General features: G+C 42.5%; 2 protein-coding genes across 6 annotated transcripts; both read right to left on the reverse strand.

Annotated features, from left to right (window-relative positions):
• Positions 207–14462, reverse strand: LOC8069982 (DNA-directed RNA polymerase V subunit 1). 5 transcript variants are annotated; one of them, XM_021458466.1, is made up of 21 exons: positions 14211–14462; positions 13649–13867; positions 11449–11536; positions 11231–11357; positions 11005–11120; positions 10818–10874; positions 10120–10290; positions 9849–10007; positions 9604–9759; positions 7647–9377; positions 7383–7558; positions 7058–7133; positions 6842–6969; positions 5703–5869; positions 4436–4710; positions 3761–3934; positions 3535–3675; positions 2993–3361; positions 1704–2893; positions 1415–1523; positions 207–1295 (listed from the first exon to the last, which is right to left on the reverse strand). In XM_021458466.1, the coding sequence occupies exons 3-21, from the start codon at positions 11530–11532 to the stop codon at positions 753–755; spliced, it is 5949 nt and encodes a 1982-aa protein (XP_021314141.1). In that variant the 5' UTR covers positions 11533–11536; positions 13649–13867; positions 14211–14462; the 3' UTR covers positions 207–752. The 5 variants fall into 5 exon arrangements, with proteins under 5 accessions (XP_021314141.1, XP_021314138.1, XP_021314139.1 ...); XM_021458463.1 differs by having other exon boundaries at positions 1704–3361; XM_021458464.1 differs by lacking the exon at positions 13649–13867 and having other exon boundaries at positions 1704–3361.
• Positions 17504–19960, reverse strand: LOC8069985 (transcription factor Sp8). Its single transcript, XM_002453271.2, has 5 exons — positions 19802–19960; positions 19518–19668; positions 19267–19358; positions 18124–18211; positions 17504–17981 (listed from the first exon to the last, which is right to left on the reverse strand). Exons 2-5 carry the CDS (start codon positions 19591–19593, stop codon positions 17761–17763), a joined length of 477 nt encoding a protein of 158 aa, XP_002453316.1. The 5' UTR covers positions 19594–19668; positions 19802–19960; the 3' UTR covers positions 17504–17760.

Here is a 19960-nt window from a genome sequence, read left to right on the forward strand (position 1 = left end):
ATTAAAGATAAATCGAGAAAAAATAGCTTATCCTAACTCTTTCTCCTATTTCTTATAAATTAAATCTATTTATGAAGTTTCTGATAAAGTTTTTTATCAAACAATTTTTTCAAAATAACTCAGCTTTACTTAGAAAGTTGTTCATGAAGCTTTTTTCTTAAAAAAAAAACTTCATCTGTTATGCCAAACGAGACCTTACTTGAATATGCGGTCGTAATTTTTTTACACTTGTTATTTCGTTCATAGGAGTATTTCCAAACACGTGCTCCAGTAATGAAAGCAACACGAAAGCAGAAACATCTCAAGCTCGTCATCCCTGCTTCAACATGGCACGTAACATAACACTATCTACTAGCTCAACAAGCACATCTCCGGAGGACATAGGGCAGGGCTGATTTGATGATCCACCTGACAGCCCGAGGTTTCCTGAGTTTTGCATCAACCCAAGCAAACCACAGCCCAGAAACGATCACAAGGGTTCGCAGCAGAGATGGAGCAACTGATACCAAAACGAGGGGGTCAACTAATCAACTAGATGCGGCTACGGGAGACGGGATAACATTGTTCTCAAGGATTTACATAGTTCCCATCAGGACGAGGCAAAAAGACGAGAAAGTGGCCACTAAGGACTAATGTTTGCCACTACAGCCTCTCCAGATGAAGCCAGGGGAAAGTAACCGACGACTAGCAAGGTGAATGCTCACTTGCTCAGAGTACAGGTCTGGCGTTTACATGCCACAGCTTCACACAGCCTAAATATCAGTCAGCGTCGAATCTGGGTCCGCAGTCGCTTGCAGAGCCTCACCTGGAGAAGATGGAGTCAGATCAGGCTTCTCATTTCCTAGAAGCTCAGTATCATCGGTTGGGTCTGGCTTGGGAGCCTCTTGCGGTGCCACAGCTGGTGAAGCTGGAGTCAGATCAGAATCCTTTCCTAGAAGCTCGGTATCGTCGGTTGGGTCTGTCCTGGGATTGTGAGTTCCTTCTAGAGCCACTGCAGGAGAACCCAGAGTCTCTTGTGGAACCTCTGCTGGAGGGGCTGGAGTGCCTTGCTCGGTCTCAGCTGCGGTAGATGGTGGAACCTCAGCCGGAGTGCCTGGTGCTGTCCCAACATCTGGTGGTGGTGCTTGCCTGCGACGAGGCCTTAAGTATTTCATGCAGAATGAGTCAACATCCTCCGTGTAGTTCTTCCTCACAAAATTCTCCAGGCACTTCAAGTAGGAGAAATCTGCTTGGGATCCATCTGTGGAGACCACGAAAAAGCATCGAGTGTCCTCGAAAGTATGATGCTTGTTGACCTGTCAAAGCAAGCAATTACAAACCAAGGCCCAAAATAAGACTTATTTTCAACATGAAATCTTTGATTGATGATCACGTGAAGAGATGCAGAACCCAAAAGTAAAATGTAAAATCATACCATTATATGGTCAATTTCACTAGACACTTTGGATTGCTTTTCCGGGTGGTGCTCGAGAATTTTCTCCTGGATAAACTTTTCATCTTCTGGCTTAAGTCTCACACCATCACTGAGAAATTTAAGATAGATAAAATTAGAATTCAAATTATCATTGCATAAAACAATATAGGTGTCTTGCATATCGCATTCTTTCATGTAAAACATCAGTCACACTTTTCATTGTTTAATTAAAGAAACCTCAAGTACTATGAAACACATAAAATCAGCAAGCAATTGTGAGTAAATTTACCATGCTTCACGGAAGATTCTTCTCACACGGAATATAAGGGGTTCAACTTCTAGAAGAATTTTCTTCTCCTCTATTGTTAGTTCAAACCGTTGTCTTGGTGGGGGTGGACCCCTCTCATCTGGCCTCCTTGGGGGTCTCCCCGGATTATTTCTTTGGCTGCTCCAGTTACCAGATTTGGCACCCCATCCATCTGATTTCCAGTCCTTGTTACCAGAATCAGTTCTCTCTTTCCATTGAGCAGTACCTTGTGAGTTCTCAGCAGGCACAGCATTCCAGCCATCCCAAGAATCTGATTGCTTAGCATCTGAATTGCTCACTGGTGTTGCAGCCAGATGACCCCAGGAGTCTTGAGAGGCAGAATTCAGGGCCTTTTCTGCTACATTGTCCCAAGAATCATTCTGTGCATCATTCTTCTGGATTGCCACATTACTCCATGAATCTTGCTGTGAAACAGGATCCTTTATGGCTACTACTTTGTCCCATGAACCATCCTCAGTGTTGTTATCGTGAGTTGCACTGTTAACACCCCAGGAATCCTGTAGTGCATCAGTGTTATCCCATGGACTTTCATTTGATTTCCCTGTATTCCATGTGTCTGATTCTTTTGGGACTTTCGGATGCTCATCAGACTCCATCTTATCTTTCTCACCCCAACTGGATCCTGCATTAGACTTGGCATTTGATCTTCCAAATCGCTCTCCAGCATTCCAAGCATTGTCTGATGATGGCATCACATTATTATAGGAGGAATTATGATCAGCATTTGTCTTCTTCCGTCTGTAAGTGCTTGGCTGCTCCTCCCATTGACAGTTACCATCTGCCTTCTTTTTGCCCCTGGCATTTCCCCACGTGTCCTGATCTACATTCAAACTCTGCCCATTCCAGTTGCCAGGATGATCCCAATTGCCATGGCCATCAACAGACTTCTTCTCCCAGGCACCATCACCTCCATCTCCTCCATCTCCTTTTCTTTTGTCCCATGTATTTTCTGATTTGCCCCATGGGTCATTTTTATTTGATGCCTCAGGAGTGCTGGACTTCTTCTCCCAATTAGCATCACCTGCACCTGATTCCATTTTAGTGCCCTTATCAGCCCAAGTATCCATTTCAGCTGGTTGTCCAGATACAGTTGCCTCGCCTGTTGGCTTATCAGTGCTCCAGCCTCCCCAATCAGTGCAATTGTCCTGCGCCTTAGCATGCACTTCCCATGAATTATCTTGATCTGCTGGCTTTGCGGCAGCTCCAACTCCACTACTCCAGCCTCCCCAATCAGTGGAATTGTCCTGCACCTTAGCATGCACTTCCCATGAATTATCTTGATCTGCTGGCTTTGCAGAAGCTCCACCTCCACTACTCCAGCCTCCCCAGTCACCAGAATCATTCGCAGCACTAGCATCTTGTTCCCAACTTGACTTCATTGTTATGCCATTTTCCCATGAGCTGCCTTTCTGAATATTTTGCTCTTCGAAATTATCCTCAAAGGTGGGCTTACCAACGGTCCCATCAGGCTCAGGAGATAAGCACATGTCATCTATTGCATTCTCTTCTAGAAGGTAGTCAACATCATCCAAGAACATGTAACCTGTCTTTTCTTGGTCGGTTCTGACCAACGCTAAGAAATCATACAGCCCATCACCATAGTCCTTGTTGCTTTTCAGCTGCAACAAAGAAATTAACATTTTAGTGAAAAATCCATATGGTTAGATCATATCAACCAATAGAAGAGCTTTCGGTGACACCAATAGTCTGGCCTGATAAGATATAGGATCAACATTTGCTACTGATATAGTGATACAAAAGCAATAAGCTCTGGTTGATAAGATAAGCATACCTGATTTTCATTCCAGAGAATTTGAAAAGATGACCCAGTACCAACTGCTGCATGCTTGCCCCATGAAGATGATGAGACCACACATCCCAATGAATCAGAATCACATTTTTCGGCAGCCTTCTCAAAGCATTTCATAGGGGTCTACAAAACAAAATATGTAATTTGAGTACGAAGCACCAGTTACATGTAAGAAATTATGGACAAGATATTTCAAGTACAAACTTACAAACAAAGTGGACTCGGTAAACGGCACTTGAACTTTTAACGAACGGAAAGTTGCCTTGTAGCCAGCAATGTTGAACCCAATCAAACTTCCAGTGCACGTCATGCTGTTTGCCACAAGTATCAAATGGTCCTTGAGAACTCCTTTATTAACCATTTTTACAGTCGATGAAAGCCGCTGAACAAATAAGCAAGCATAACAACATCAATGCAAATGATGCAAGATGGATAAGTGCTCTCACTATAATAAGTATTATACAACACAAGCCAACTGATCTAAACAAGGCAAGATCTACCAATCCCCAGAAGTCCTTGGGTGGGGAATAAATGTCCCTGTGGTGTTGCTTAGGGATGAAAACGGTACGGATATTTTCCGACCGTATTCGAGACCGAATTCGTTTAGAGAGGTTCAGATCTGTCTGTATTCGAGTCCGAATATTTAACATCCGATACCGTATCCGAATACTTAAATCATATATTTATGATGTCGACATCCAATCATATTTTATCCGACATGGTTGATATTATCCGTATTCGAATTCGAATCCGACCAAAAATATGAAAACAAATATGATATCGGTGATATCCGTCCGTATCCGATCTGTTTTCATCCCTAGTGTTGCTGCAGTCAAAACTGCTGACTTAACCATTAACATTAAAACATGCTTGGTTGACAAACCTGCACAACTTGATCGAAGGCACATGAGATGCCAATAAGTTCCTTCACTTGCTGAATGCCATATGGAATAGACCTCCGCGTGTCAATGAGGTCAAGTACAGGTAAGCAGGCATCAATTGTTGTTCTCCAGGCATCACCATTGCTAACAGCATGATCTTTTTCAACAATGATTTCCAACGCCGGCTCACCCTTTGATACCTTCCGTGTGTTCTTTACCCAAGCGGTTGCATCTGATTCAACCCAGATAACTTTTGCCGCTTGAATTCGAGGATCACCTGCAGAACAAATGATAATGAACACCAAACCATTAAGATGAAGGTCAATTCCCTTCATTAGGGAACACCTAATGGTGAATTTAGGATCATCCATGAGTTGACAAAAGAACACGTATGACCTCAAGCGTAAAAATAGTAAAACCAGAATAGTGTAACATTTTAGTCACAGCTAGCATTGCAGATAGTGAATGTAATATTTTTCCTGTTAAACTCGAAGGTGCCAGGAAGTACATATTTTGATATAAGTCCAAATGTGTATCATCCACATTCACTATATTAATTTTCACATAGAGAAAGATTAACTATTATATCAGCAAAATGGAAAACATCTATTTGGTAGATGGGTGCATATATATCTCATAAGAATACTGAAGTATGTTACTGCACCTGAGTTGATAGATACAGAGTAGGCATCAGAAGCCAAAGTTCTGCTGAGATCAGAACTCATAGTACTACGTTCGGACAAGAAAAAACAAGTGTTTCTGCTGCATAATACTCTAGACAAATTCTGTCCAGTTTGTTGATTCTGCCTGCTGCCTGTATACCCCATAAGTCATAAACCTGAACTGGGACTAAGGATAAAAGCCAAAGTTCTAAACGATAGAAATCGGGGCCACAGGAATAGAAATAAAGATCCTATCTATTGGAAACAATTTCCCTTCAGCCAAGATAGTTATTTATGGAGATACAAGACCAAGCTGATGTTCCACCAATGATCCAGCATCAGCAGAAATAAGGAACCATGGTCCATTGGGAATGATGAATTCAACCAAGATAAGCTTAATGTCTTGCCATCACAGGTATCCAGTATCCGCTGTACAACATCTCTACTCACATATGTGCCACTATTGTGAAATAAAAAATAGGCCCACAGCAGTCCTCTCAATAAGATAGGAACAGTAACTTTTATTTGAATGGATTAAGTGAAATTTGAAACTATCCAGTAAATGAAATTATAAAGAAATAAATTTAGTTTGTACAGCTCACTATACCTTTAATAATTGTATCTAATAGCACTGAGCAGACAGAGTCAGCTATCACATTCACCGCTCTCTCAACAGACTCAGATAATACAGTGCTTTCATCGGAGAAAGAGAACTGCACACATGGAACCTTATGTAGCTTTCCACTGATTGGCATCTGAGTGAATGAACAATCACTGCAAAGGATTAAATTGAAACCTTTTAGATCAACTATAACTAATGTTAATAATGTAAGGACCATGTCAGATAAACAGCAATGAGTCACAAAAAAAATTACAGTGAAAAGACAGTAATACTTATAGATATAAAAATATATTGATTCTCAATGCACATGTCCCCAGACATTCAGACAAAAACCCTGACAATACATTAACTAACACTGCCTCGCTTCTTAGTATTAACTCTTTGATACAAACAACATCAAACCCACTCATTAAACGTATTAGGAAGCAAATAACATTAGAAAACATATAATGCAACTAGCAAAAGATGATCCCTTCCAAATTTAAGCATAACTTAAGCTGTTAAGCATGCCCTTGTAATGCTAAATGGACAAACTCACACCCAACTAACAAAAGGCAAAGGAAATGTCCAATTTTCATGCTGCTAACACTAAGTTGCTATTGTATCACTTCCCCTTTCTTTCATGTCAGCTGTAGTCTAGCAAATCCATTGGAGTTTTGATCTTCTTTGTCAGCTTGTCCAAAAATGAGATGGCTCTAGTTTTCAAGGCAACCTGAAATTATTTTTATCTCGTGTACTATAACAGCATACCTTTCTAGCTTTTGATTATATCTCCATTCTACAACACCAAAATTTTGAATTTAGGCCTTCATGTGGGACATAGTAACAAATCTGAAGTAGGATCACACCTCTCATCAAGAACATATCCACTCCCTCCCTCCCCAACTCAGGACCCTTGACTATGATACCCCCAATGGGTTTCATGGACTAAAAAGTTTTCCCAGAAGATTAATCTGACAAAATTTGGTAGCACTGCAGCTGTGCAGCATAGCCAACATCGATAGCAGGTAGCCTGGTACTAACACTATAACCGGAGGCATATCTAAACAAATCATGTATGTGACATTTAGGGTTGAACAAATGAAAGCTCACAGGATTATAGTAGGAAACTAAGAAAAGGTTACCAAGTAGCAAAAGTAATTTTTTTTAAGAGGTGGCAAAGGTGTCCTTTCTTCTTTCCATATCTCCCAGAAACTTCTTGGCATTTTTGGAGAATGTCTTGAATACTAATGTTTATTCTTTCTAATTGTCCCTGCAAAAAAAAGTAACGCATATTTTTTTACAGAAACAGTTTATGCAAAAAAAGGCAGTATAAATCATATACCATTAATCCATTATACCTTGTCCAGATGAATATGGCCTACAAGAGTTGGGGCAGCTTCAGATGTTCCATCTAAATTTATTTGCTTCTGATGCCTGAAAATGCAAACAACATATTTGTGGTTAACCCCAAAGAAATAAGAACAAGATTTGCACAAAAGCATCCTGCATCTATTCTCACTTTAAGAATGGTCAGGCCATGCATTTAAGAATGGTCAGAGTTTATGTAGAGAAAAACTGGTTAACTGGCTTTTACTAGCCTTAAGACGGGATCTCAGAGCAATCCACAAAAAGAAGGGGGCAAGGTAGCAGCGATATTTGAGGATTTCGTTTATGGTAACTTACTCAATGCAGATATCAGTAGCACAATCCCCAAGTGTGACTCTCTTAAGACAACTCTGTACTGCAAGTGCAGCCCTTTCCTTGCAGAACTTCTTAGCACAAGAGCAGTCACTCAGGAACAGGACAACTTTCCTATCTTTTGCATCATTTTTATATGAAGTTCTTGTCTGAAGAATTTCCTGTTATGGTAATAATAAAATAAACTTGTTAAACAGTAACAATAAGGCCCCTAGATTAAATGCCAAGAAATATTTATAACTTTACTACCTTCATTGACTCCCAAGAAGCATTGTTACTTTGGGAGGAATCCAAGACGGCCTTGTATGCAGGGTTTGAGATAGCTGTGGCAGCTAAGACACCCACAGGTTCACCAGGAGGTACAGCACTTGAAGAATCAGCTTCATCATCTTCCCCATACTTAAGTTGAATGATGGAATTGCTACAAATGTTTCTCACAGTTCCATCATAACATATAACTACATCCCTCAAGATGGCCATTAAATTCTTAAACAAAGTTCCAGGTTCTGACAGCCCTCTAGAGGAGCGGATCATAGTTTCTCTAGTACATATAGCATGCACCAGTTCTTCATACGGATTCAGACCATGAAAATATGAACTTTGCACCAGACCAAAAGCTTCTGGTGAATACTCATCTCCAATGGCTGAGTGTTTATTCACAAAGCTTGAAAAGCAGTCCTCTACCAAGCGCCTCGAGTACAATTTACCTTCACGGTACAGTTGCAAGCCAACAAAACCAACTTGTTGTACTACTTTTGCCATTGAGGCTTCCTTTTTTGGATCAATAAGCAACCCAAGGCCAGAGAATTTCCCAACATAATCTGAAATCTGCTGTTTGACACTTTTTAAATTGTTTTCGACTCGTAATTCTACGAATTGACTCGTAGAACACCTTGACTGCTCAAGAACAAGGGACTGATTCTGAATGTTCTTTTGTGCTTCCTCCAATAGAGCCTTGGGAACATTAAAATCCCGCAGACTTATACTCAAACCGCCGAGAACTAAAAACTCCATCAACAATGGCTCCAGCACATTCAGAAATTGCAGAGCCTCTCTTGGACCCTTCTCACGAAGGATGGAGGACACCAAATCTGGGAATGAGTCCTGAACAGATTCTTTGTCAAGATCCAGCTTTATGATTGTGCTGTCCCTAACCAAGTGTGTGTCCCCTTGGCAAGTCAATTTAGCTGGTAATGCACCTTGCACTATCTGTGTGATTGTCCAAGACGGAATTGGCTTCATTACAGCAGGGGCCAGAAGTGAGAATGGCACAAACATTGCCAGCTGGTTTGCTAGTTCCTTGTGTAACACTGTTCTGTCAGACATAGCCTTCATAGCTACCAAACAGTCGTTACCTAGCTGGAGGTTAACCTTCCCACTGTGGGAACTGATTAGTTGTCTTTCAACACTAAAAAGCTCCAAGGCTTCAGCTTTTGCAGCAAGCGATTGCGGATAATATATATGCACACAATCACCATCGAAGTCAGCAGAAAAGGGGCCGCACATGAGAGGATTGATTTTTACTGTATGATCATCATGCACATATGCGTAGAAAGCTTGAAGAGAATGCTTATGTGTGCTGGGCGGCCTATTGAGGAACACAACATCCCCATCAACAATTCTCCTACTGATAGTTTGACCAACTTTAAGTGTTGTGTGCCCTTTTGATCCAACAGTTATAGCATAAGTTGCTTGACCATCTCTGTAGGTCAAGCAGAGTCCCTTGTCTACCACCTCCTGCAGTCTGTTAATGTTTATGTCCGTGACCTGTTCTTCAAAGGTCATCCGCTTAGCTACTTCAGAAGGAAGCCCTACTACACCTAACCCAATGTATGGGTCACCTGTCAGAACGCTGCGAGATGAAAAACCTGACCCTTTGCTGATAAACAGTGTCCGCATCTTTTCTAACCACTGTTTTGTTGACAATGCAGCTGAATCAGCACTGCCAACAGTAAACCGCTTGGTGTTGTCTTGAGGGCCCTTCAAAATAAGATGCAAAAGTTATCGTGGAGAATACAAAAATTCAGTTAGAAATAAAAAGGTTGATCAGAAATAAATGCCAGTGTGCACTATAAAACAGAATAAAGCACAATAAGGTACTGCAGAGGTGCAGGGATTCCAGTAATTCTAGTGGTTTTAAACAAATTGTGACTGTGTTTTCCGTGCACCATGTAAACAGGTTTAAATTATCTAGTTTTCCACATACCCTTGTAGTGCCCCTTAGACGTATGTACTGGCCAATCGCAAGCTGCAAATCGCATGATTCAGCATCATGTGAATCGAAGTTTGGTGAACCAGATCTTGATCTTTTGATTTGTTCTATTTTCTGAAGAACCTTCTTCAACAAAGCTATTGAAATGTCCTGATATGAGAAGCAAGTAAATCCGGACATCAGATAGGACCCAACAAGAAGTAGAAGAAACTACCAGATACGTGTACTAGAAAACTCACATATGACATGATGCTCTGCCCGTCGGTGAACTCTGGAATATATAGACAGTTCGGAGGTACTGGAAGGTACTTCATCACATACCCAGTCTGAACAATGTATCCACGTGCAGCTAGCTTTCTCCTAGTATCATCAGGAACCTTCTTCAATATATTCAGAGCCTAATAAATAATGAAGGAAGGAATCCGTAGGTTATTCAAACAACCTGGAATTCATCAAAGCTACCAAAACAAATCTCTTGAAAACATAACTAATGACTCGTGAGAATATCACCTCTTCTGGAAGCAGTGACCTAAATTGAGAACATCCACCATGATGAAATCCATATTTATCAAGAAAGTTCCATGAACGTTCTGTCATGTGTCTCTTATGAGGTGCGCTCAACTCTAATCGAATCGCACCATCTGCTGTCTTGACTTCCTTGACAGACAGAGCTGGAATATCCTATAAACAACAAGTTCTGGGATGATCAGGAAACATGAGCGGACACTCATCTAGCCAACACAGGTTTAGTGTCAGCACTGTCACCAGACCAGCAGCAAGCAAGGTTGGAAATTAGGAAGTCATCCACTAACCCAAGGTTCAAAATGGCGACGCCTTAGGCGCGACTAGTCTCTAGTCAGAGGGTGTCCGCCTAGGCGCCAACAAGGGCATATGACTGACTTCAATGCTAATGCTATATTTGTCAGCTATATTGAAGTCACTTATGAAGGATATAGATTAGCTGCATTTCAATAAATTTCAGTGTGAAATGACACCTCCCTAAAGCACTGACTTAGTATATCCTGTTATGTCTTCTCTTAAATAACAACTCATGAATCATTCAGACAGCAGAGGAAGGTGGTTGAATTTGAAAAACTGGTATACTTTATTTTAGCTTTACTTCCATATCCCTACATATACCAGTAAATAGTCCAATGTATCTATCTACTCTTCAAGCCAGAAGAAAAAAGAAGAATGCTAGCATGTACCCGGCAATAAGAGCACAATGTTGCTGACAAATTTCCTTTTCCATTACTTTGCTTCACCTGCAAAGGTAAAAAAGATTTCATAACTAGTAACCCAAGGTGAAGCATCAATATATAAACACATAAGGTTCAGGAAAACCAGTATAGGAAAACAACAAAGTAAGGTTATGCAGTTCTGGTTTACAAGTACCTTCCCTTTCTTGATTCGAAGGCATTTCAGACATATCAAGCTCAATAGTTGCCTCAGTTCACTGACATGGCAGGGATGGAATATGGGTACAGGTAGCTCAATGTACCCAAAATGCCCTACATATGCAGAGAAACTTAATTGTTAACAAAGGAAAAAGGTGTCCTCGCCAAGTTGCTCTCTAGAGCACAATGTATGAAAGTGTTACGAACAAAAAAACAGCATGTACCTTCGCATTTGTCATTTTCAGACGCCCCACATGATTCACATTTCCCAGCTTCAAGGGGCAACCCAAGGAATGGATTTCCAAGCTGGCTAGGGTGGGTCACTGGGCACTCATTTACGGAGTAAGTGCACTTCAGAAACCAAAAAAAGAGTCATCATTAGACAAACAGCATCTCAGTATGCTAGAATTACTGGTAAAAGCATCAGATTTGTAGAACTTACTACTTCTTCTCCGGTAGAGAGGCTAAGTTTGATGCTTTTAATAGCACCTTCAGAGACTAGTGTCGCTGAGTGATCCTCCTCCATTTCTCTGCAACCAACGAATGGAGAAAAGGTATCAGGTACACTGTTCGTGAGAGAAAAAGGTAGCAAGAATACCAACAAATGAACAAACTAACAGGTAACAGCCTGTTTGGAACCGCTTATATAAAATTGATTAAAATCTAATCTAAATTTCAGATAATCTGCGGTCCAAAAAAATCTACAGTACATAAAATCAAAGTGTTTGGCAATCCGGATTATTATGTTGATTTTAAGTGTAAAAAGACCTTTGTACCCTCTTTCTCAAACCACCATTCGTTGTATTCCCCCTATTCTCTGTTGTTCGGCAACTTTCCGCTGCTCCCAGATCCTCGCTCCCTCGCCGCTCCTATACCCGAGCTCCCTCACTCCCTCAGCAGTCACCACATAGCCACCTCCCTCGCCGCCACAGACGCCTCCCGTGCGAAACCCACCACCTCCATGCTCCTCCCCAGGGCTGAGGAGCAGGTACAAAAAAAGTGCTGGCCAACCATGTACCATAGTGGTTCTTAAATATTTTCTTTTGAGGGCAGTGACTCTTAAAGCTCATCTGCTAACTTAAATAATGTCATGCATATGATCTAGTACTGCATACATGAGGGTAAACAATTAAAAACAAAGACAGTGAAGTAAAATGATATGACAGATGACCCATTTCACTGCTCTTGGGAGAATATATTGTAAAACAAGTATAGTATACCCAACAAACATGAAGGCATAAACACAGAAGTGATGTTTACCATACAGTTCAAAGTAAAGATGCTCACTTCTCTACTTACAAAGAGTCATATGAATACCCTAAAGCCTTAAATTGTAAATAAAGCATTAGCTCACAACTAACATTCTCCAAACAATTTGCTGAGAAACACATAATAAACTGCAAAAATACTCATAACTAACCTATCTATGTAGCATATGCATGGAATGGAAAGTATTGTAAATTCAAAGGTGCATGATTTCAAAGACAACATTTTGAGATATAAAACCAAGAAAATTAAATGACATCTACAACCTGTTTATCAAGACTGCTATCAGGAATGTCCTGTGAGATGCCAAAAGCCCAAAACTAAATAAGTATGCTAGACTTTCAGTCACAGGCTTCCATGTAATACCAAAGCTCTCTTTTACAAGAAAACAGCGCTTAAGGTTACTCAGTTATGTAAGAGAATGAGGTGACTTCACGAGATAGGGTGAAAAGAAAGACAGTCAAACAACCAGCTGGCTATTTTAGAGGATGAGTGTACAAGAGATTAAAACATAAAGGAAAAAACAAAACATATCACATTCACATGAGATGTAAGAGTACTGAAATTGGTGTTAGCTGAACCTGATAGCATGTAACAAGACACTAAATTTGATTTCAAAGGACTTGACATGGAAGTCGAGTATCAATCACTTCACATCTTTTCAAGTTAATGTAGTCATTGCTACAAAGTGATTTGTCAGGTCCTTTGGAGCTTATGCTATACAATAACAACTGGCATGGATAATTTATATGTTGGTTACAACATCATCGGCAAGATCTACTCACATCACAAGAAGCAATAGCAGGCGCCCACCAGTGGCGAACCTTGTCCTAGTTGAGAGTTTGTTCAAGTTTGTTTGATCTCATTGTTTAAGTTGAGAAGAAATAGCAATTTGTTAATCAATGTTGTAACAGCTGACTGTATATAACAGAGTATGGCAGATTCATTTGGTTTAAGCAGAAATAAACATAAAAACTAAGAGCCTCTTCAGAGGGTGAGTCCAGTCTATCTCTGCTACTCCGTACTCTATACACAAACAGTAAGTATACTTACTTACCTAAAAGCCACAATAACAGTGTACTAAGAGAAATCATAAATCACAGTCATGGAGAAAACAAACAGGCAAAGCAACCACGGATTGAGCATGCACATGTATACACACAAATAGGCATTGACTGCCAAGATAAACCAGTGCCAAGGCACATCCAGCAAAACCCGGTGTATTGAGACCTATTGACGTTGAGATGCTACACACACAAATGAAACTTCACAATGAGTGGCACTGTACTGTCATTCAAACAACAAGACGACTACTAAACACACAAATCGCTTGTGCCAGGAGGTGCAGGAGGTTATCACTTATCAGCACAACTGACCTCGCCGGATGCACAAAACTCTCGCTCCCCGCTCCTGAGCCAACCCGAGCTGGAAATCAAGCGGGGTCTCGTCACGCGGATCCCGCCATCTCCCGGCCTCCTCCCTGGACCCGCCGCGAGCGGGAGATCAGGCGGGGCAAGCGTGGCGCTTGCCGGCAAAGAGCTGCTCCCGGTGCAGGATTATGCGGTTGTAGTAGAAAGGGCTGATAGTATTCACAGCTGCGGTCACACAAATCGATAAATAATCAAACAAAGGAAGCGTCCCACTAAACTCAGGCGAAACGCCTTCAGATCAAAGCGATCAATCTCCCAGCGCCACAAACATGCGCTGCACCGCCCTAGATAATCATTTTCCCCCCGAGAAAAAAAAACCCATGAAAACCCTCGACAAAGGGGGGCAAAAGCCACACCACCGCGGCCCGCGGCGCCACCAGAACCCCCATTCCCAGGGACGGACGGCTCGCGTCAATCCCCGATCACCGGAACCCGGAGCCCCACCCGCATTGCACGGACACGGCCGCAGCCCTTTTTTTCCGTGGGCCCAATCAAACCCGCCACTTACCAGTACGCACCGGCGACGACCCACCCCCCCTGTCTCGGTCGTCTCCTTGGCCGCCGTGACGCTCCCCGTCGCGGCCGCGCTAAAACCCTAGCGCGCGCGTGGGGGAGGGAGGGTTTTTGCTCCGCCTCGGAGAACACGAGGAGGAGACGGACACTGTGCGCGCGCGCGTGTGTGTGTGTGTGTGTGAGAGAGAGAGAGGGGAGGGGACAGGGGAGGCGGAGGCCGTGGAAGGGAGAGGGACGACGGGTCAGCCGAGGCCGAGGCGCACCGGTGCTCGGTCACAAAAGGAGAGGCGCGGTGAGCAGGTGACGAAGGGTGGTGCGCGCACCTGCGTGACTGGCCCACTGAGTAGTGGGGAAACCTGCTGGGTGGACCTACCTGGCAGACGGGGTGGGGTGGAAGTGGAAGGGGGAGGCGTGGGTTACGGCGGCTGATTCGGCTCGGCACCTCAGCCGTCGGGAACCGTGACCAGCGGGCTGGAGAGTGGGGGCGCAGCAGCATTTGATGCCGCGAAACGGAACAAATTTTCCAACGCTTTTTCTATGCCGTGTGTCCAGCGGGCTGGCCGTGGCCGTGGCCGTGGCCGTGTGCCCCCCGCCCCGTATCCACTCACCCAAATTGATTGGAATAATGATACGCAGACACAAACGACGGTCGGGACACGATGGTGGTGGCATATCGAAGGACGGCGAGCAAGGCAGCGGAGGACAGCCGGATGGACGGGGCTGTTAGGGTGAGTGTCACGGTAGTGGCAAGGTGTTGTAATTAGGGTGGACGGGGGACGGGTTGCGGGTGGCACGGCGAGGTGGCATACCCACGGCCATCGGTAGTAGGTATGGAGGGCAGGGACACGCCCGAGGAAGGTCGTGGCAGAGGTCAGGAGAGGATGAGGTGTGGGGGGGGGTCGGTGGCGAGGCAGCCAGAGTCAACGATGATAAAGGAGGAGGCGGTGACAAATGAGGGTGGGGTGCGCGGTGTGGTCGGTGGCGAGGCAGCCGAAGTCAACGATGATAAAGGAGGAGATGGTGACAAAGGAGGGTGGGGACGTGGGGTGCACGATGTGGCCGGTGGCGAGGCAACCAAAGTCAACGATGAGAAAGGAGGAGACGGTAACAAAGAAGGAGATGGAGGCAGGAAGTGTCAGACGGTGGAAGAAGACACGTCACAAAGGAGAAGACGCGTGGAGCCAAGTCACGCGCTTCACGTGCTCCCAAAGCGCACAATAACTCTATCAGTATTGATTACTTTCAACAAAGAAACCATTTTATAATGAAGACTTTACCGTCACGTGCTTCGCGTGCTCCTAGGTCATGCAATAACGCTGCTCATATTGATTATTTTCATTAAAGAGAAGATTTGATAATGAAGAGTATCGTAGGCCATTGATACCTAGGATGGTCCAATAAGTACTCATCCTTGTGAGATTGTAGAAAAAAATACTCCATCTATTCTATATCTATAATATTTACAGTGCATTCTAAAAAAATTATGACATATTAATAGAGAACATAAAAGATGCAAGCCTCTTCACTTTATTTCCTAATCAGATGTCATCTCAGCATTGTTAATAGTAATTAATTAATAAAACAAAAAGTGCTCAATGTAAAATTGTTTTTCTCCTAGAATTCATTATACTTCACTGCGAATTTTGAAGTTCGAATGTGGTACATTACATGATAGAGGGAGTATCTACATTATAAAAACATAACCTTTGATCTAAAAATTTCGTCAACTTCAAGACCTAGAGACTCTTTTTAGAATGCTCATAGAGATAGTTTTATGTTTGTGTTCATATAATGTGAGTATACATGTTTATTTGCGTGTGTCTGTTCCTGTATAGTAGAAAAATCAAATTCAACCGTGGCCGGCTTGATTAAATCGGCATCATGCCTTCCTATGTGTCCGACGGGGGGTTTATCAGGTTAACAAACATTAATACCTTGATGAAAATTATGTACCATCTATGCCTATTTCATTTGACGTGCATGTGAAATTAAAAAAATGACTTATATGAAAAATACTTTGTACCTCACAACTAAAAAAACTTGACTTTCTATGTAAATGGAAAGTGCATTAGCTATTTTAGTGGTTTTGGTGAATTGAAATGGAAACACAACTAAATGGCTACCATATTTGCTAAGTCGTGGTAAGCCCATCATCTTTCAAATATATTCTTGCAATAAGTGTAGAGCAGGTATTGCTACTATCATGTACATTTATGATATGGATTATTGAGTAAAGCACTATGAATTAAAGCTATAATTGAATGGCAAACACGTATGATATTTCATATGTGACCTGTGTACACTTAGCATTACGTGTTATTAGGACTTAAATGCACTTTCATAAGGAACCTCCCTCTACCTTCTCTACAAAAGTTCATAAACTTTATTTTGCAGTAATAGAGTTTATAATCTTTCATCTAAGGCCTTGTTTAGTTCGTGGGGAAAAAAATCAGGTACTGTAGCATATTTGTAACTATAACAATTAATGTCCAATTAGACTTAAAACATTCATCTTGCAAAATACACGCAAAGTGTATAATTACTTATTTTTTATCTATATTTAATGCTCCGTGCATATGTCTGAACATTTGATGGGATCCGATAAAAAGTTTGTAGGTGGAAATTAAACAAGACCTAAGGCTTCCAACTTCAAGCATAGACTGTTTCAAAAAACTTCAAGCGTAGAGCCATAGACCGCTCGATTTTGACTCCTCTCCTGTTCCCCTAGGTCCAATTAAAATTGGTCGTGGATAGCTAGAATTTTTTCTGTCATAACAACTACTTATTTCATTAGACATGAGATAAAATTAGAGCCTCTAGCTTTGTATAAAAAAGAACCTGTGTTCATAAATAAATAGATTCTTAGGGTTATCTTAGTCAAATTTCTAAAAAAAACACATTAAAATTTATGACATTAAATTAGTATAATTAATATATACCATAAAATATATTATTTTCATAAATATGCTTATTTTATATTATAGATGTTGTTTACTTTTTCTTGTAAAGTTAGTCAAACTTAAAATGATTTAAGTTGTATAGATTTTAGGAATTAATTTATTTGGGAACGTGGAGAGTATCAATAGTTCTATCTTTAGCCATCATTGTCTATATCCAACTCTGCTCCTGCTAAGTCATTAATGCCAGAAATTACTCTATCAATCAAAATTCCACTTGTGATGAGAGTGGGTGCGTTCCCTCACACTCCGCCCAATGCACATTCCTTTCTTTTTTTGGAATGAAATGTATACTCGACCTGGGAGCGCAGCTAATCCAGACATGGTAAAGTACAGGAAAATGGCTTCCCACGAACCTGCTTAAGGAGTTACTTTGAAGTTTCAGGTGTCAATGGCTCTTGTAGTTCGATCTCAACATTACAAATTCAGTCAAATGACTAAAATTTGCTACTCTCACTACAATTCCTCCAGAAAAATTCCCAGTCTTTCAATACATTACGTAGCAAAAAGATTTACACCAACAAGCACCAAAGTGTCCCTGCAAAACATGCTCTTCTATGTTCTTTTCCGAACCACTGAGAGAGAAATCTACTGTGGTGCAAACCCATCGTCATAATCACTACCCCTCCGTGGGCCATTCTGCAGATTCCTCTCAAACTCCTTCAGGTAATCCAGGAGCAAGACGATCACAAAGAGGATGAACCCACCAGAAGAGCTGCTGCCACCCCCACCCCCACCGCCTCCTCCTCCACCGAACCGGAATGGCGGAAACCCGACGCCTCCATCATCAAGCCTAGGCTTCACCTTCTCTGCAATGAGATATCATCAGAGAAAGAAATGAGAAGTTGTGACTAGTGAGCCAATGCAGGCCTAACTTTTCTGTAATCTGGAGTTCAGTTCTCCGTGGATGGTAGGGTTCAAAAAGGTTGTGCAGGTGGCTGCTTCCATTACCTTTAACTGAACCTGATGGTGGAGAGGTTGGCCCCGAATACGATTTGCGCTGCGCCGTTTGTGTCTGGTTTGCACAGCATGTTATGTTCTGCAGAGAGATTTAAACAAGTAATCTTTGTTAGTTGGTTTCAGATTCCCTGATTATTACAGCTTAAATAAGTGAACAGACCATAGGATTAGTTCAAGTTATTTGTAACCTACAAACTACAAGCCTCGTCAGCTTTAACACTTCAAATGTGATCATCAGAATTCAGAGGCTGTCAGAACTATGTTTTGCAGCCGACCTCCCTGTTCGCTTAAACTTATCAGCCAAAATTTTACAGACAGCCAGCAATGCTTTTCTCTCACAACAAATCAGCAGGCGCTTTTACGGCCAGCCACTTTTATGGCCAGCCAGCAGTTTTCTTTAGAGGTAAATGAATTGCCTGCCTTGAAATTCAACCCATGTCCAAACTGAACCTGCAAGTTCATTTCTTCAGTGTTTACCAAGGCCATTCTCTCCTAGTGTGGCTAAATCCCCGGATCCCTAGCCCCCCCAAGGGTGATAATTTACTGTTTGTCATGTTCTGATTTGAAGGTTTTCAAATTTTGGGTGATGTGCATATTGCCCTCAATAAACTCTATGCTGCCAGTCGTAAGTTGTATGTGTCGATACTTGTAACTTACAAACTACAAGCTTCGGCAGCTTTAACATTTCAAATTTGGGATTTGCATGTCATGTTCTGAAGGAAAATTTGAGGTGATGTCTCCTCCCAAAAGAAAAAGAAAAAGAAAAAGAAAAAGAAAGAGGTGCATATACTGTCCTATTTTTTCAGCCAATTGAAGGCTGCAATTAGCAATACATAAGATACTCCTCTCCCCTTGAAGTAGCTTAACTTTGCTTATATTGAAAACATGGTGTTCACATAAGGTATTCTTTGTGTTTACTACTTTTCTTTTGAAGATAATGATTCCTCACGTTTAGAACTAGCAACGAACTAACCTGCACACCATGTTTACAACTAGCAACTAACTAACCTGCTGCACACCATCTAACCAAGTAAAATTAACAAAAGCTAGCGCAGGAAAACAGAGGAGCACACACTCATGTCACACACAGCTCACAGAGTCACAATCACACCAGCACGTAGAGGCGTGTCTTACCATGGAAGCTCTGGCAGAAACAGTGGCGCCGCGGATAGCCCTCTGAGACCGTGACCCGTAGCGGCACCGTTCTCCCCATCCTTGTCCTACTCCTACATTGAACAACATGAGCTGTTGCGTGAGATCTCTGATGACAAGTAGTAAAAAATAACACACTTTCAGTTCTACTACTAAGCAGCAAAGACTGACATTAAACAGAAAGCCTTTTTCCCCCCCAAAAAAAAAAGAAAAGCTGCACAATGCGGACGGACCTCCTCCGATCATCCCCTGGCGCGAAATGCGGAGGGAGCTTGGAGCAGACACCGCCGGCGCCGCCATCGACGGCATGATGACGCGTGGCCGCGTGCAGTAGAATCAGCTCGTCGCTGGGCGCTGCCGCGCTGGTGGCCTGGGCCGGGGAAACTGGAACCGGAGAAGATGGGAGGCGCGTGAGTGAGATCAGAGTCGTCGTGAGACCGTACCTCACCTGAGATTCTGAGGATGGAGCGACGCAGGAGATGAGCACGGGTGCTGAGGAGTGAGGAAGAAGGGTCACCTCGCACTTGCAGCAGCTGCGGTTCCGCGGATTCCAGTTCCAGCAGGCGAGACGAGACGAGACGAGAGCAGTGGCCAGTGGGAGAGCAACGAGCAGCTAAGGAAGGTTATCCATCCATCGGGATACTCCCTCCTGTCAACGAGCCGAGGTCAAGCGAGC

Source organism: Sorghum bicolor, chromosome 4, assembly GCF_000003195.3.
Source record: "Sorghum bicolor cultivar BTx623 chromosome 4, Sorghum_bicolor_NCBIv3, whole genome shotgun sequence".
Lineage (NCBI taxonomy): Eukaryota > Viridiplantae > Streptophyta > Magnoliopsida > Poales > Poaceae > Sorghum > Sorghum bicolor.

Coding starts and splice junctions, on each gene's coding strand:
- LOC8069982 (XM_021458464.1), bottom strand. CDS start 11,532: ATGGAGGAGGATCACTCAGCGACACTAGTCTCTGAAGGTGCTATTAAA. Junction 10,875..11,004: donor TTCGAATCAAGAAAGGGAAG/GTACTTGTAAAC, acceptor TTACCTTTGCAG/GTGAAGCAAAGTAATGGAAA. Junction 1,524..1,703: donor AGAATCTTCCGTGAAGCATG/GTAAATTTACTC, acceptor TAAATTTCTCAG/TGATGGTGTGAGACTTAAGC.
- LOC8069985 (XM_002453271.2), bottom strand. CDS start 19,593: ATGCCGTCGATGGCGGCGCCGGCGGTGTCTGCTCCAAGCTCCCTCCGC. Junction 18,212..19,266: donor TTTCTGCCAGAGCTTCCATG/GTAAGACACGCC, acceptor ATCTCTCTGCAG/AACATAACATGCTGTGCAAA. Junction 17,982..18,123: donor ACCATCAGGTTCAGTTAAAG/GTAATGGAAGCA, acceptor ATCTCATTGCAG/AGAAGGTGAAGCCTAGGCTT.